Source organism: Nilaparvata lugens, chromosome 2, assembly GCF_014356525.2.
Source record: "Nilaparvata lugens isolate BPH chromosome 2, ASM1435652v1, whole genome shotgun sequence".
NCBI classification, from domain to species: Eukaryota; Metazoa; Arthropoda; class Insecta; order Hemiptera; family Delphacidae; genus Nilaparvata; species Nilaparvata lugens.
In genome coordinates, this window is record NC_052505.1 from 13,729,923 (window position 1) to 13,747,993 (window position 18,071).

The 18,071-nt window shown below is 34.4% G+C and overlaps 2 protein-coding genes across 3 annotated transcripts in view; one reads left to right on the plus strand and one right to left on the minus strand.

Annotated features, from left to right (window-relative positions):
- The window catches only part of LOC111046073 (5-demethoxyubiquinone hydroxylase, mitochondrial), a 31,132-nt gene extending 14,121 nt beyond the window's left edge, over window positions 1-17,011 (plus strand). Inside the window, exons 2-5 of one of the 2 annotated variants that reach the window (XM_039420595.1) lie at window positions 6,893-7,029; window positions 10,360-10,509; window positions 14,147-14,277; window positions 16,694-16,941. In XM_039420595.1, coding sequence (XP_039276529.1) covers window positions 6,903-7,029; window positions 10,360-10,509; window positions 14,147-14,277; window positions 16,694-16,840 — 555 coding nt within the window. In that variant the 5' untranslated portion in view covers window positions 6,893-6,902 and the 3' untranslated portion in view covers window positions 16,841-16,941. Of the gene's footprint in view, window positions 1-6,892; window positions 7,030-10,359; window positions 10,510-14,146; window positions 14,278-16,693 lie in introns of both variants that reach the window. The other variant, XM_039420596.1, reaches the window with a different exon arrangement.
- The window catches only part of LOC111061332 (protein shifted), a 74,169-nt gene that overhangs the window by 5,467 nt on the left and 50,631 nt on the right, over window positions 1-18,071 (minus strand). Inside the window, exons 7-8 of the mRNA XM_039420594.1 lie at window positions 4,294-4,389; window positions 3,119-3,325 (exon numbers count right to left, since the gene is read on the minus strand). Of these exons, the coding sequence (XP_039276528.1) occupies window positions 3,119-3,325; window positions 4,294-4,389 (303 nt within the window). The remainder of the gene's footprint in view (window positions 1-3,118; window positions 3,326-4,293; window positions 4,390-18,071) is intronic.

The following is an 18,071-nucleotide window of genomic DNA, read 5'->3' on the forward strand; positions in this document are numbered from 1 at the left end:
CTCCCGAGGTAATCGTCAGTGTTGGAACGTACACAAAGTCAATATCGGACGCCTTGGGGATCAGTGCAACTGGCATCTTCACACGAAACTACCCTTTGTTCACAGAGTTCCACAGGGCTGGTTTGGAGTCTGGTGATAGGGTATGGAGGATGCCTCTATGGAAACACTATTCAGATTTAAACACAAAATACCCCGATGTGGATCTGGACAATAGAACGGCCAGGTCTGGTGGAGATCCTAGTCAGGCTGCAGCATTTTTGGAGGAGTCCCTGCCGTTCGACACAACTTGCTGTTGTCCCACTAGGCGGCCCTACGTGCATTTGGACTGTTTCGGGACAGGTCTATTGGTACAAACCGAGACGGAAGCGGAGCCTTACTATAGGAAAGGCGTCAAAATGGGACGCCCCACACGGTTGTTGATTCAGTTCTTGTATCATAGGGCATGTCTGATTCCCAAGGAAAACAAGGTTACTAAAGTAGCCGTTGCAAAGGCTCAGTGAGATAGATGATTTGTATATAAAAAAGATTGTGCGTGTGAAGTGTATAGAATTCAGTAAATTTTTGTCGTTGAAACTGTTAACAGAATGAGTGTGTTCTCTGTTATCATTTCTACAGTAATGTGAAATACAAAGAATGTCGTAGAACAAATGGAAAAAATTGAAAAAACTACTAAAAAATTGATAATTAATTACAAAATTTGCAGTGAATAATTAGAGTAAATAGTTTGAATAAGGATATGTGTAGTGTACAACTCTGTAAATTTTTGTTGTTAAACTGTATCAGAATAATAAATGAGTGTGTCATCCATGTTTTTTGTATGCTCAGTTTTTAAAGTAAACAACTTTTTTTGACAATAATTTGTATTTTAGATTGCCTTGGCTAAAGCTGCGTTTACACCAAAGTTATTAACAAAGTGTTAATAACTTAATCCTTATAGATTCTATTAGATTGAAAGAAAGTTGACACACATATGTTCATCATGTGTATGATTAGTTATGTTCAATCTAATAGAATCTATAATGATTAAGTTATTAACATTTTGTTAATAACTTTGTGTAAACGCAGCTTAAAGCTCAGTGAATAAAATACAGGTTAATATGTTATCCAAAATATGGATATTTAAATCTGACAATTTTTGTGAATATAAATTCATAAAAAACAGCCTTGAAACAACATACTCATTTTAATGAAGACGAATTATGAGAAATATATTGAAGATAAAATGCTTTAATTAACAAAGACTGACAAATTTTGAAATGTAATTTATTATTGTAACCGAAGTAAAATATTATTTTTAAAATGTAATATACATTTTAGAAATGTAATATATTCTTGTATTCTATAAAATTAATTATTTTCTTCTTGACCAAATACTCATTGAATTCTTTCATTTGAAAACGACTTGTATTCCATTGTCATTCTTCTGTGGTTCTTAAAATGCATTTCATTTCTTGAACAAGCTTCTATCAGCGCCAGGAATGGTACCATACAGGAAAATGAGATCTTTCAATTTAAAAAAAAACATTAATTAATAAAATTTAAATTAAATCCTATGCAAAAAAAAGAAAATAACAAAGTAATTGAAAAGATAATTGGTCCAGCTCTAAAATCAACTACCTTGCGTCTAGCTTTGGAAAATGCTAAAGACATAAGCAAAATTATTGATAAAGATAATAGCTAGTTAGACTAGCTACATACACATCGAATTTTGGTCGTCCTTATAATTGTATTAGATTAAACAGATATGTTTGTCCAGTTCCATTTAATCAATAGAATTCATAAGGACGGCAAAAAATCGTACGACCAAAAGACGATGTGTGTGTAACTGGCTTAAAAGCATAGACACAGTGAGTAGGTTGTTGAAAATCAATAGATAACCAGTGGCCTAAATCGCATGATGATACTTATAATACTCACACACATACTTATAATACCAGTTGTCAGCTGGTTACTTGAATAGGGAAGAAATAAAATAATTAGCTTGTAATCTAACATGCAATAGAGCCCCCACGCCCAAGGTAATAAAATCAACCACTTAGAAAAAAACAGGCAGGTGTTCAATTCTGGTGAACAAGATAATAGCTTTTTGTGGGTGATTTTATTGATTTTAGTTGTTGGACAGTGATTCATTCATGTTTTTTCTTGGTGACTCATACATCTATCTCTACTGAAAATGTGACAGGTTTCGCATTGAAACCTGGATATTAAAATGTAGAATGTCTTGAATATTATTATAGTGGTGTTGACAGTATCAATGGCTCATTCTTTTTACTTTCCTTGCCCTATTACCATAGGTAAGGAACGTATTGCTTTCCGAAAAAAATTAAAGTACCCCAATTTCCAAATTTCTATACGTTTCAAGGTCCCCGAGTCCAAAAAAGTGGGTTTTGGGCATTGGTCTGTATGTGCGTGAGTGTGTGTGTGTGTGTGTGAGTGTATGTGTGTGCGAGTGTATGTGCGTCTGTGTACACGATATCTCATCTCCCAATTAACGGAATGACTTGAACAAATGCAATTCAAGATGGCGGCTAAAATGGCCAAAATGTTGTCAAAAACAGGGGTTTTCGCAATTTTCTCGAAAACGGCTCCAACGATTTTGATCAAATTCATACCTAGAATAGTCATTGATAGGCTCTATCAACTGCCACAAGTCCCATATCTGTAAAAATTTCAGGAGCTCCGCCTCATCTATTCAAAAATTGATTTTAGATTCCCAATTATCAAGCTTTAAATACAATTTAAACAAAAAAAAAAATTAAGTGCAGAACATTGAGCATGAAATCTCTACAATTAATGTCCAGTAACATTTTCACCTAAAATTGAAAATAAACTCGAAATTCGAGAAAATGTTATTATTTCAATTGCAAACTGTTGGCAACTGTTGATTCTATTAAATCATTCACTATGAATAGATAGTAGACTTCGTGTGTCTCCAGCGTTATTGCCCTGTCACCAGCTGGCTTGTATCTTGGATTAGTAGACTTGAGATGCGCGTGAACACTAGCGTCAGGTGATCAATTTTCATAACGGCAAGGAAAGTTGTGTGAGAGCGACACACCAGATTTTTTCTTTTCCGATCATTGTATTGTTTGTTCTGACCTAATAAATAAATACATACTCTGATTACACCGTGCTCCTTGCCAGCCGTGGTGACAGACGCAGGTTGCATTGCGGTGGTGACAGGTGCCGTGGTGACAGGGTGGTGAACAGTGGTTGCGGTGACGGCCACCAATCTCGCAGTGGTCACCGCGGAAACCACCCGGACACCGGCACTTGTTCACGCCACGACACCGGCCTCCATTCACGCACGGGATCACGCATTTCGCTTCAAAACAAACCATATTATTCAAATAGAACAAATCATAATATTCACAAGTTACAAAGACAAGCATAAATATCTATATATATAAAAGCGAAATGGCACGCACTCACTCACTGACTGACTGGCTCACTCACTCACTTGCAGCACTAAAAATCTACCGGACCAAAAACGTTCATATTTGGTATGTATGTTCAGTTGGCCCTTTAGAGGCGCAATAAGAACGGATTTGGAAAATTTTCCAAAGATACGCCCAAAATCTGCGTTTTTCCAGCGTTTCTTTAGCGTTTTCTAAGCTTTATCGAGAACAAATGAACAGAAAATGTTCAAATTTAGTAGAGAAGCTCAGCTAGGGTGTAATAATGTTGTGTTAGATGGAATTTGAAATAACGTCAAAGATATGCCCAAAACTAGCGGTTTTTTGCTTTTTCTCAGATTTATCGAGAACAAATGAACATAAATTGTTAAAATTTAGTACAGAAGCTAAGCTATGATGTAATAATGTTGTGTTAGAAGGAATTTGAAATAACGCCAAAGATACGCCTACAATTAGCGGTTGTTTGCGTTTTCTCAGTTTTTTCATCAAGTAATAGACAGAAAATGTTCAAATTTGGTACAGAAGTTTAGCTAGGGTCTAAAAATTTTGTGATGAGGTGAATTTAATTCATCAAAGATACGCCCAAAATCAGCGTTTTTCCAACATATCCTAACGAAGTTCTCCACCCTGCACTAAATAATTGAAATGAATCGGTGATTAAATCGAGCGAGGAAGTACTTTGACTTTCTGATGGAATGAAGCATTCTCAAATGAAAAATGCAAGCGAGCCCGCTGATCTCATTTTTGGACGATCCAGTCGGGGGTCCAGGGGGCGGAGCCCCCTGACTAGACGGATATGGCGAGCGAAGCTAGCCTGACTGCTAGTTATTCAATAAATTTGATTGAAAATAATTTTCCAGTAACTATTCATACTTACAAAGCTCACAGCGCAATCCATAGTATCCCTTGGGACATTCGCAAGTATCTTTCTGCACGCATTTACCTCCATTCTCACACTTTTCTGCACATATTCCTAGAACAAAATCAACAAAAACTATCAATTAAAATCATATAAAAGTACTAAATCATACTACGGGGCTACAAGTTAATTTATCATTTACAGGTTATACGTTTGAAGTAAATCTTTTCCATAATACTTATAGATATTTTGTGAACTGAACGAGGTTCGGAAGAGATAGATATGTCTAAACTCAAGAAGAAGATGAAGAAAGAAAAAAAGAAGATATAGATGAAGGTTCAACGGTAAAAGCCATAAGAAAATTATACTGGAGAAGGAGGAATAGAAACAACTAAGCGTGCAGAAAAATAAGAGACTACAGAAATGTCTAAAAATCAGAACATGTTCATTGCATTTTCCAATTTCGTTTTCCACGACAGCTAGTAGACGCATAGTTGCCGCTATTATTGTCCCTGTGTGCAGACTGCTCTATACAGAGTGATTATAAAATGACTTTACAACTTTGAAAGCACATAAATATTTATTGAAATTACTTACAGAATTGAGAAAGGTGTCATTTTGTTACAAAACACTTCAAGTAAAAGGAAACTTGTCCATCTTGTTCAGCATGACGGTGAACCACCTCATTTCCACGGAGAAGTTCGGGATTTCCTGGACAATCGCTTTCAACTTCGCTGGATTGGCCGCCCTACTCGGCCAATTGCATGGTCACCCCACTCACAGGATTTAACACCAATGAATTTCTTCCTGTGAGGATTCATTAAGGATATGGTTTATGTTCCGCTTCTACCAAACAATTTTAAAGATCTCTGAAATCGGATCACATTTTGATCGCTGCGGTTGCACAAGTTACGTCTGATATGCTGTACGAGTGTGGCAAAAAAATCTATTATCGGTGGGATGTATGTCGCATTACCAACGGTTGTCACATCGAACCAAAATAGCACCCACACCATAAACTTGAAGTGTTTCGTAACAAAATGACACATTTCTCAATTCTGTAAGTAATTTCAATAAATATTTATGTGCTTTCAAAGTTGTAAAGTCCTTTTATAATCACTCTGTACATATTCGTAAAATATATATCGAAAAGTATGAACTCAAAATCGTTTTGGGTCTATTAATAAGCGAATAATAAGCCTGTTTCCCCCATTTCCAATCATTTTATGATAGTTTTCTTGTCTTTGTTGAATGAATGAATAAAAAAAATCGATTGAAATAGATCCTCCTATAGAATATATTTACACATATCACATGTTGATGTTCTATAAATTCGTGAGAGAAACAGCACAATATTTCCTTATTTTTCTCTCCAGATCATTTCAATTATGTTCTTTTTTTGTAAAAATGAAAAATTAAGAATTATATTAATGTTTTATACTTTTTCAACACAGCTTTTTTACTCTGTTGTATATCCATACTTTTTCACTGTTGAAATTAAACTTGAATTTTAAAAAACACTTTTGAAGTAAAAATAAACTTACTTTTGTAGTGACGATCGTTTCGACCTGCTGTTGGTTACTACAAAACTACACTACAAAAGTAAGTGTATTTTCACTTCAAAAGTGTTTTTTAAAATTCAAGTTTACAGCTTTTTTGTTGTACAATGCGAATAATAGGTTCACTTAATATGATGTCCATACTTCTTATTAGTTTTATAGAGTAAATCAAACCTACAGTTTAAACTCCTCAACTATTATACTTGAATATTTGTTATTATTAACGCATTTTTTTTTCTTTTTTTCTCTGCTTTCATCAATTTTCTTTCCACAGTGGCACATGTTTCCCCTTAACCTGTTTCTATGATCAATTGTATTCTTTTTATAACTTATTATCTTTATTCTGTATCTATTATTTATACTTAGATTACTCTCAATTAATTATGGTTTCCTCATATTTTTCTTATATATTTGTAAATTCCATGTACTGTATCTCTTATTTTTTTAGTCTTCTTCTTCTTACAAACAAGGATTAGGCTTTAACCTGTTCCGACTCACATCTAGTCAATTATTCAATTAAACATAAAAATCCTATTATTGCCACCGCTTGCGTGGTCTGCCAACATTTCTTTTGCCTACTGGATGATAATTATAGACTTGAAATGGTATTCTTTTAGCTGACATTCTTTGAACATGCTCCCTCCATTGATGCCGATTCTCCGTAACTCTTTCATTCATGCTGCAGATTTTCAATTCTTTCCTAATATCTTCATTCCTGGAATGATCTCTTCTGTCACATCCCTTGGTTCTTCGGAGAAATCTCATCTCGGCTGCCTGCACAGCCGAGTAAAAACACTACTTTCAAGTGGCTTCGTAGTAACCCATGATTCACTACCATAGAGGAGGATTTTTTTAGTAACTTGCTTAATACGATTGTAAATTGTAGTGAAGACTGTTTTGGGCTTGATGCCTGTAGTCTTCTTTGTTCTGTAATGAATAAATAATACTCTACATTTGTTTTATGTTACTATTCAGTGTCAGATTGTTATCCTTTCTATCAAACTTTTATGTTTTAGCATCCTTATTTATTCAAACTTTTTGTTTTTTTTTTTTTGTAGGACTGCAGCCATGTTTAGCCAGCAAATACGACGCAGGCTCTCGCAGTCTTCAAAAGAAATTAGCAGTATGATCAGGGTGAACCATGCCGGAGAACTGGGCGCTGACAGAATATACGCTGGCCAAATGGCTGTATTAGGTCAGATTAGATACAATAGGTTTCATTTTATGTACAAATCATACAAATACTGAAGATACAACCAAGGAAAAACACTTCTGTTCTATGGCTGTGGAAACATAGTAAATATACATATTTATTCAATTTTCTGTGAAAGTAGGTAGTTGATATAATTATTAGATAGAGAAGCGATTGGTTTAGTGGTCGAGCTGATAATCTATCGATAAGTTGAAGCTTAGGTTTTTTCTGAACCACGCAGCGTTATTGCGTGATCCGTCATCAGTGATACGCGGAAATCACGCGTGCGTGATAAAAAAAAACGTGTGTTTTATCTGGCACCAACCTCGCAGCGCGCGATTATATTTTCAGTCATAGACAACATAGATGTCTGACACGTTGTTGTAGCTTTGATGCTGGACGAAGAGGATAATGAAGAAAATCGACTAATGAATTTTGTAAATGAAAACCCTTTGAACTTTTTATTGACAGAGAGGAAGAAGGGCTTCTTACAATTTTGACTTCCAGGTATCCGTTGGATAATGAAACCAAGTTAAGGGAATATTTTAGGCTTTCAACACATTTTGTTTTATGAGGAACTATTCTGTGAATAGTGAACCTCGCGCAGTTATGAACCACAGCTCCCTCTAATACTAATACTGTCCATCAGTGTAAATTCTGTCCTGTCCTGTTGTGTCGGCGAGATATCGGTGTGAAAACGGCTAATGGTTGATTTGGCTGTTTGGGTTGGTGTATTAACAATGCTCTTGGATTCATTTAAATTCAATGCAACATTGGATTCCCTAGTTACTGTTGCATTTTATAATAACCAGTGTCGTATCCAGGGGGGATATAGGGATGTATTTTTAAATTTGAAAAATAATTGAAAAAACAGTGAATGAATCTCAGTTGAAACTAAGCCTAATACTATGGTGTTGAAAATTGTATAAAAATTTGAGCCGAAATTATAGTTTGCTATCTAAAATGAGTAGGCCTATTCAGGGTGCTAAAACATTACTTTTTTAAAAATTGAATTACAAGTAAAATTCCATTCCATTCTATTTGTTATTCAATAAAAAAGCATAGGCCTATGAGTCTATGACATTTTCAAAAGGAAATCGAAATAATAATTAGCCAACTTGAACAAAAAACCTTGAATGGAATGTTATTTTTCAGTGCAAATCGCGTAAAATCGAACTAATTTGAAGGTGTATTATCAACATTTTCAGTAATCCCAAAAGCAATACTAGCCCCCCGGTAACCCCCAAAAGTTGAGGTTCTTCCCACGTCAATGTTATGATCCCCCATAATTTTTTCTGTATACTCCCCTGTCAACAACACGTGGCATCACTAGAAGATGGTGGAATGAAGAAGGTGGAATGGCGACTACTGGCAAATAACTACTGCGTGCCACGCTGGGATCCCAGACTTGAGTGCGCGACGCAGAGGGATCACGCATTGCTGAATTGGCGGGAATCACAGAGAATTGCGCGCGTCAAGTCAGAGAAAACACATCCGTAGCAATAGCTGCAGCAGACTTTTGCATGATTACGTCATCCCGCATCACGCAGTGACGCTGCGTGGTTCAGAGAAACTTAGGCTTGAGACCCATGCGATTGCTACTCCCGTTGTGAGGATGACCCCACAAGAGTCGACTCCTCTAAATATCATTCGAGTTCAAAACCGCTTTCCGGTGGTCGGAATACACCTGAAGGTCTAGTCCAGTCATCATCGTCATCCGTCTCATTACGTCCCTAGATAGAGCTCATGTGGGCATTACAATCAACAAAATTCAAAAAATAAAATTGAGGAAAATAAAAATCTATTCCGTTTTTTGTCTATAAGTATCATATTCTTGTCAATTTTTTTCTCTATAAAAAGTTTAAGGTCAGCATAATAATATTGAATGAGGGAAGCTAATTCCAGTTTAGAGATAATTACTCTTCGTATGTTTTACTCTACTATACGAAGGCTTTCACCAATCGACTCTAATTATTATTAACCTTCCGGCAGTCGCGCTGTTGTAAGAAGTACAACAGTGTCAGTTTTTTTGCTGTACAAAACTATTGATTGGGGTGGTGTCAGTGAATGAGTCACCTATGCATTCCAAAACTTCCCCCCCATCACTCCACTGCAGTTGCAGTATCAACCAAGCAATGGTTTAATCTTTAGGTGCCATTTAGTCGCGACAGTGCATAAGTCGCACTGTGCATAAGGTAGGGAAAGACTGTATACGGGGACTGTAAACGAACCAATAACACAGAATTGATGGCTTTGCTTGATGTACCTTATAGGGCTATGAAATGGTAACCATCCAAATGTTCACTGGCGTAAAATAATCCAAGGAGATGGAAAAAGTAACTATACAATTAATTAATATGTTTTGACAGTAAACAGAGTACATAACACTTGGAAAATTGGATGTTGTACAAAATACAACACGCGACTCTCGTGTGATTGAGAAGGGCGCGACTACCGGAAGGATAATTAATCGACTTTAATTACTTATTAATCGACTTTAACAATCATTCTTGAAACAATTCTGCAAATCAAGTTTGTTTTCAACGGAATTCACTCACTCTTTCGTCCTTTTTTGATGATACAACAGGATAACTGTGAAAGTCCTTGAAAAATTGTAGTACTATATCATTACAAATCACTTTTTTGTAATTAATTAGCTTTCCGGCCCGGTTTCTTGGACACTTTTCAAATTTTATGAACCATCAAATCTTATGGACCATTAAAGCATTATTAAATCCATAGGCCTCATTCGATTTTATAAGTGTCATAGATACGGGGCCTCAGTCTGTCAAATCACTTGTTTTGTAATTAATTAGCTTTCCGGCCCGGTTTCTAGGACACTTTTCAAATTTTATGAACCATCAAATCTTATGGACCATTAAAGCATTATTAAATCCATAGGCCTCTTCGATTTTATAAGTCATAGATACGGGGCCTCAGTCTGTCAAATTACTTGTTTTGTAATTAATTAGCTTTCCGGCCCGGTTTCTAGGACACTTTTCAAATTTTATGAACCATCAAATCTTATGGACCATTAATGCATTATTAAATCCATAGGCTTAATTGTTCATTCGATTTTATAAGTGTCATAGATACGGGGCCTCAGTCTCATATTGCATGAGGTATTATGGCACAGCCTACGCTAAACTGACATAAATAATGTGCAATAGATATAGTAGCCTGTGTGTAATTATGGAGTAGCCTGTTCAAGATTTGTGGTAGGATTTTAATGATAATTACGTTGATGTTGATTTGCTTCAGAAATTAGAGAATAAAAATATGAATGGTATTTAAAGAGGGTACTGAGATTTATATTTTTATTTATATTTATAGGAAGTACACCGGTGGGACCGAAGATTCAAGAAATGTGGGACCAGGAGAAAGCACACAAGGCCAAATTCGAGGAGTTGATATCCAAGTATAGAGTGCGACCCACTGTCATGGTTCCGCTATGGAATGTTGCCGGATTTGTGTTGGGTGCAGGTCAGTTATTCAAAACAAATAGAAACTCTACTCCAGAAACCTTCATTTCAATAAATTATTCGTTGTTCAAAAGTTTTTAATTAGGGCTATTTCATCCAAACCTAGACGTTACCTCAGTAACGATCTTTTTATTGATTTCAATGTTTTAACGTTGAGACAGTTGTACACTAAAAGCCTTCTTCACTTTATACTGAAAAATAAGAATAATTTCAACCTGCGTGAGCCCATATACCACTTAAGACCTTCTAGCATAATCTACGATAATGATCGGACCGTGCTTGATGTATGTCGTCGACAATTCATCTATGTATCGAATGAATTGATGAATAGTCTTCCTCGAGACTTCCTGAATATTGGAAAAGGGAAAAATTGGATAAATATATACTTGAATATAAGCTTAGTGAACTCCTGTTCCACTGTAATAAATTGATGAACAGTCTTCCTCGAGACTTCCTGAATATTGGAAAAGGAAAAAAATTGGATAAATGTATACTTGAATATAAGCTTAGTGAACTCCTGTTTCACTGTAATAAATTGATGAACAGTCTTCCTCGAGACTTCCTGAATATTGGAAAACGGAAAAATTTGGATAAATATATACTTGAATATAAGCTTAGTGAACTCCTGTTCCACTGTAATAAATTGATGAACAGTCTTCCTCGAGACTTCCTGAATATTGGAAAAGGGAAAAATTTGGATAAATACTTGAATATAAGCTTAGTGAACTCCTGTTTCAATAGTCTCCCTAGTTTTGAATCTAAAAGATCTTGAGTTACTTCCTCACGATTTAAAACAGTTTGCACCTATTTGATTGCTTCAGTAACTTATCATCAATTGTTTTGTTTGTTCTGTTGGTTTAGTTTCATAGTACTTCTTTTCATTCTTCTTTTTTTCTAGTTAACTTGTTCATAGTATCATAGTAGTACCGTAGTGTAAATAAATATAATTACAGTCATCGTTGGTAATTGCAAAACCATTAGGTTCCATAAGCATAACTATTAAATAGTTATGTGAACTTTGTTGTCCAACTAGTCTAATGCTTGTTTTATTCATAATCTTGCTTTCTTCTCTATATACTCTCTTTCACCTCATCTCTGGAAAGTTTCCACTTTTATTTTCTTAGGTACCTACGTTAGTTATAATTATCAACTCGTTTGTAATTTTCTTTGTGTCTGATCATTTTTTAATAACCTACCTGCGCACAGGTTTTAAACCTATGCAGGTATCATTTTCCCTCAAATATTACCCGTAATTATTTATAATAGACATAGTAATTATTCTAGCAGCAATGTTACTTTCTTTTTAATAAACTATGAATATATAGCTACATTTAGCATCAACTTGTGATATGCATGCTAATGCAATAAGTAAGTTCCCTTATTGTTTTTCGTTTTCTTTGTTTGTAATGTTTTTTGGAAAATGAAGTTCAAAAGTACTCCAAATAGATTTGCTGTATTTTCATGGTTTTATCTTAAAGAAAATATATATTAAGAAGATATTCCAAGGTATTGGTCGTTTATGTTCCAAATTTAAAGTCGATTTCTAGTTAATTGTCGACTACTGTCTTGGCCGGGTGAGAAAGTTAGAACGGCACAGTATGAGAGACTACCAGTGTCACATAGCTTCACGAAAAAATCTGGTGTGGCGCACTCACACAACTTTCCTGAAAATTGAACACCTGACGCTAGTGTTCACGCGCATCTCAAGTCTACTATTCAAAGATCTGAGTCAGCTGGTGACAGGACAATAACGCTGGAGACACATGAGGTCTGCTATATCTTCATAGTAAATGGTTTAATAGAATCAACAGTTGCTAATAATTTGCAATTTAATAATCACATTTTCTCGAATTTCGAGCTTATTTTCAATTTTAGGTGAAAATGTTACTGAACAGCAACGTTAGTAGACAGTCTACTAACTTTGACTGAACATTACTTGTAGAGATTTTCATGCTCTATCTTTTCCACTTGAAATTGTTTGTTTAAATTGTATCTGTGAAGCATGATAATTGGAAATCAAACCATTGGAAATCATTTAAAATCAAACTTTGCATGGATGGGGCGAAGCTCCTGAAATTTTTACACAAATGGGACTTGTGGCCGTTGATAGAGCTTATCAATGACTATTTTAGGTATAAATTTGATCAAAATCGTTGGAACCGTTTTTGAGAAAATCTCGAAAAACCCTGTTTTTGACAACATTTTCGCCATTTCAGCCGCCATCTTGAATTGCATTCGATCGAAACTGTTCGTGTCGGATCCTTATATTGTAAGGACCTTAAGTTTCAAATTTCAAGTCATTCCGTTAATTGGGAGATGAGATAACACACACACACACACACACACAACACACACACACACACACACACACACACACACACACAGACCAATACCCAAAAACCACTTTTTTGGACTCAGGGGACCTTGAAACGTATAGAAATTTAGAAATTGGGGTACCTTAATTTTTTCGGAAAGCAGTACTTTCCTTACCTATGGTAATAGGGCAAGGAAAGTAAAACTACTAGAACTATCGGCTTGAGTTGACAGTGAAATTTGGAACATTGACTCCCTGTACTATGGCATATATAATGTTTTTTCTCTATGTTTCTATTCACTCTACTTCTCTTAACTATATCCTCCATATTTTATAGTAAGAGTCACGTTATATAAAGTCAGTTATATCAATATAGGGATGCCGATTCTGTGTTACCACATCCTTCTTCTTCGAATTTTAAAGTCTGTGAATGTGAATTCTCTGTCTTGTCACTTCCTTTTATAGAAGATAGCTGATACCGGTACCATATGATGTAATATTAACTGTTCATTCTTGTCTAAAATAATAAATTATATTTTATTCGTCAAGAATATATATATAACAGCTGACAAAGAAATATTCCTTTTTTAATTGCGCGTCGACGTATATACAAGGTTTTTGGAAATTTTGCATTTCAAAGATAATATAAAAAGGAAAAAGGAGCCTGCTTCATACGCCAATATTAGAGTAAAAATCAGACTATAGAATTATTCATCATAAATCAGCTGACAAGTGATTACACAGATGTGTGGAGAAGCCAGTCTATTGCTGTATTTACAAAAGGTCTACAGTTTCAATCAGGTACTTGTGGATGAGAATACTGCGTGAGGTCTACTGTTCACAGAACTACTAGTAAACTTAGTTCATGTTTGAATTTGTATCCCATAAATGATTAATGAATAATCCACTTGTCAGCTTATTGATTATGAATAATGCTATAGTCTGATCATGTCTTCAAAGTAGATTATATATATAGTGATATCAGAGTATGGAGGAATTCCTTTTCTTTTCATATTATCCTTAAAATGCAAAATTTCAAAAAACCTTGTTTATACATCGACGCGCTGTTGAAAAAAGAATATTTCTGCCAAATCTCATCGAATATTATCAACGCGTTTGGCCGTAATCGCGTTACATACAGACAGACAAAAGCAAATCTAGTTGAAACATAGACTTCACTACGTTCGGTCAATTATCTAAAGACATGGCATATTTAACGTCACATTAGATTTATCTCCCCAATTGAAATTATATATTTATTACAATAACATATATATTTATTACAATTTGAACTAGTTGATAATTTCTGTCTCTGATTTGTTAGGAACAGCTCTGCTGGGCTCTAAAGCAGCTATGGCTTGCACAGTGGCTGTGGAAAGTGTGATTGTAGAGCATTATAACGACCAGCTCAGGGTTTTGATGGACGATCCAGAGAAAAACAAAGAACTATTGCAGGTAATAGTTATTATAAAGTGTTATTATTCGTTCAAGGCTATACAACAGACTAAAAACAAAACATTTTACTGCTTATACAGAGTGTCCCACCAAGGTTGTAACAGCCGTTGACCATAGATTCTACTCAACATTTCTGACAAAAAATGTTCGGTAATTTTTTTTCCTATCGACCTTAGTTTTCGAGATATAACGATTTTTCGATATTTTCAGAATATGCCTACTTCCGGTCATTATATACCCAATAACTCGAAAACCACTTGTCGAATTTCAATTTCAAGGGTATTGTTGGAAAGAGAAAAACATTTCAAACAAGATTAATGTGATTTTATTCGTTGTAAGATATTTTGTAGTTTTTTATTAGTGCTTAAAAAATGCTATTCTTCAAATTCAAAGTGAAATTTCAAACCGTTTTTTCTCCGGGTGATTATAGTGGTTTCAATATTTCAAAAACTTCTCCATTTCATTAGCTTTCGAATGAGTATAAATTCAAAAAGGTAAGTTCCATGATAAAGTGTTCAAAACTGCTAATATCTGGAATGAACACCTTCAAAATGAGGAAATTCACAAACAGCAAGCATCAAGTGGTGATCAGCTGAAATCACCTGATTTCTCTGTGACAATATTCACAAGTTTTAATCAATACTTTAATATTCTACAATGATATGACTTTTTCAATGACTTGCATTATTTCCCTAAGGGTGAAATCACCTGATTATTGCATTATTTTCTGTAGCATATAGCCTATATAACCTTAAAAAGGTTTGAATTTGAAGAATAGCATTTTTTCAAGTTTAAGCCCTAATAAAAACTACAAAATATCTTACAACAAATAAAATTACATTAATCTTGTTTGAAATGTTTTTCTCTTTCCAACAATACCCTTGAAAATGAAATTCGATAAGTAGTTTTCGAGTTATTGAGTATTTAATGACCAGAAGTAGGCATATTCTGAAAATATCGAAAAATCGATATATCTCGAAAACTAAGGTCGATAGGAAAAAAGTTTACTGAACAATTTTTGTGAGAAATGTCGAGTAGAATCTATGGTTAACGGCTGTTAGAACCTTGGTGGGACACCCTGTATATGGGTTGAGTCATTTTTCACTTCACAAATTAGAGCCGGTTTCCGAGCTCGGGATTTAGCTAAGTTCTAGACATTAACAGTTGGAGTCAGAAAATTGGCTTTCCGAAACGGAGCATAGTCGTAGTGTTTACAATAATCTTTATTTTCTCATTTCTATAATTGGAAAAGTTTTTCCTTGACGGAATTAAACATTTCTAAATAATTCAAAATAGCCAAAACTTTACATTATTTTCTCTTTATTTTATTTAGTGTTCAATTTTCTAGTTTTTTAAATTTAATTTAAACGTGGACTGTGACTACGTCCCGTTTCGGAAAGCCAATTTTCTGACTCCAGCTGTTTAAAGTCTAGAACTTAGCTAAATCCCGAGCTCGGAAACCGGCCCTAAATGTATTTGAATAAAGAATATTCTATTGTGAGAGATCAATTATTATTCTTTATTTATTCCACCTCCAAATAAACTGATGTTTTGAAAAAAATAAAATTATTAATCTACGTATCTGTTTATCATTTTAATAGTTATTGATCTATCCAACTATATGTTCATTGCTCATTCATTCAACTATTTATCTATCCAATATCGTGGCACCGAGCTTCGCTCGCTATTTATTTATAAACTATTGATAAACAGAACACAATTCTTTAAAATAATTGGAAAAGGATTAACAGGCATAGCCCAAAACTGTTTCTTCCCCGCATTTTGATTTATAACTATAAATAGTCCAGAAAGTAGGTTATGTTCCATACACTTGAATTCAGGTCCAATTTTCAGTCCAAACATGTAAAAACAAAAAAGTTCTAATTTAGATTATTTACTAACCAAATTGAATAACAAAATAACACTCACTAATCACTGTTAAATAATGATTAACTTTGAATATTATGATATACCATCTCATGTCAACAAATCAGATTATTTTGATCGAGTCAATTAAAATTTCTAGATTTCTTGAGAGATACGGTGAGCTAATAATTGATTACACAGCTGATCTCCCACACAGGCATACGCATCTTCTGTTATCGACAGACGACGAAATTATCATCAGTTTTTCCAAGAAGAAATTATTATCCTTTTCATGTCCTTTAGCGAGTTTTACCAGGGATGAGACCTAGTGCAATCGAATTTTTAAATGATAAACCTACTATTTTTCAAATTTCGTGAAAATCGTTAGAGCCGTTTTCGAGATTCGTTGAACATGATATAAAAATATAAACAGATATACAGAAATTGCTCGCTTAATATAATAGGATTAATAAATTCAACTATTCATCAGCTGTTCAATCAATCATTTATCTATAATTTATTTAATTAATTTAAATATTTTTAATTGCAGGTGATACAGAAATTCCGGGATGATGAGCAAGAACATCACGACACTGGACTAGACCATGGGGCGGAGCAAGCCCCTTTCTACAAAGCTTTAACCGAAGTCATTAAAATAGGCTGCAAAGCAGCTATCACTGTTTCAAAACAGATCTAAACTAATAATATTAATCTAGATTGACAGATCTATATTTGTAATATTAATTTAGATTCACTAATAGAGTACCTGTTGTTTGTGCAGATTAGTAAAGTTATTGAGTTGTTACTTTTTATACCAATTGTTATATGATTAGGCTTAATTGTAATTAATAAACAGAGTATTATTGAAGACCCAGTTTCTTATTTTTAGCACTATATAGTGAGGTCCTCATTATAATGGCAGTATTTGATTGATATTAGTGTTGGTATCCTTGTCTATCATTAGACAAAGCAGGTAGCGCTATCGTTTTTCAACTCCGCAAAGTTGTCAGATCGTTTTTGAACGATCTAGAAATGTAATTAACAAAATATATTCTATGTTTCCTGGATATTGGGAGATTGCATTTTATAAAACATAATTTTCCCCAGAGCAGAGTACGGCTTACCTCTAGTATAGTAATAGAATAATCAACAATTACTACAGATGGAAATTACTGAGATATTGCAATTATTCAAATGCTAATGAATTAATTATTATTATTAAACGAAAATCCAAATTAAATGCTGTAATTCACCCCGAAGACTTCTGCTACTGCAAATATTGACAACTGGGTAAACAGCTTGATAGAAATTCGATGAGTGCTACTATTCAAAAAATATTTTTTTAATTTTATTTTTTTCTGAATAATAGCACTAATCGAATTTCCATCAAGCTGTTTACCCTGTTGTCAATATTTGAAGTAGCAGAAGTCTTCGGGGTGAATTACAGCATTTAATTTGGATTTTCGTTTAATAATAATAATCAACAATTACTTCTATCAATAGAACATCACTACCTTTTAGACATTGGCTTACTACTATCATAGAGAAAAAATAGCGTAAGTAGATATCCCATGGTATAGGGCGTTTATGTCGCAACTTTTACTGTTATCTCAAGCCGATTACTGTCGATTATTGTCGATTTTTACTGTTTTGACCGGGTAAGAGTTTATGAACGGCACAATATGATAGACTACCAGCGTCATAAAGCTTCACAGGAGAGAATTACGTGGACTATCAGCTTGAGATAACAGTAAAAGTTGCGACATAAACGCCCTATACCATGGAATATCTACTTATGTATTGTTTCTCTATGCTACTATCAAAATTCGGATAGGAAACAGTTTTGGGCTAGGCCTGTTAGTCTTTTTCTAATCATGTATTTGATTTTTGCATTGGTCCGCCTAATAAAGAGTATTTTCATTTTCCGA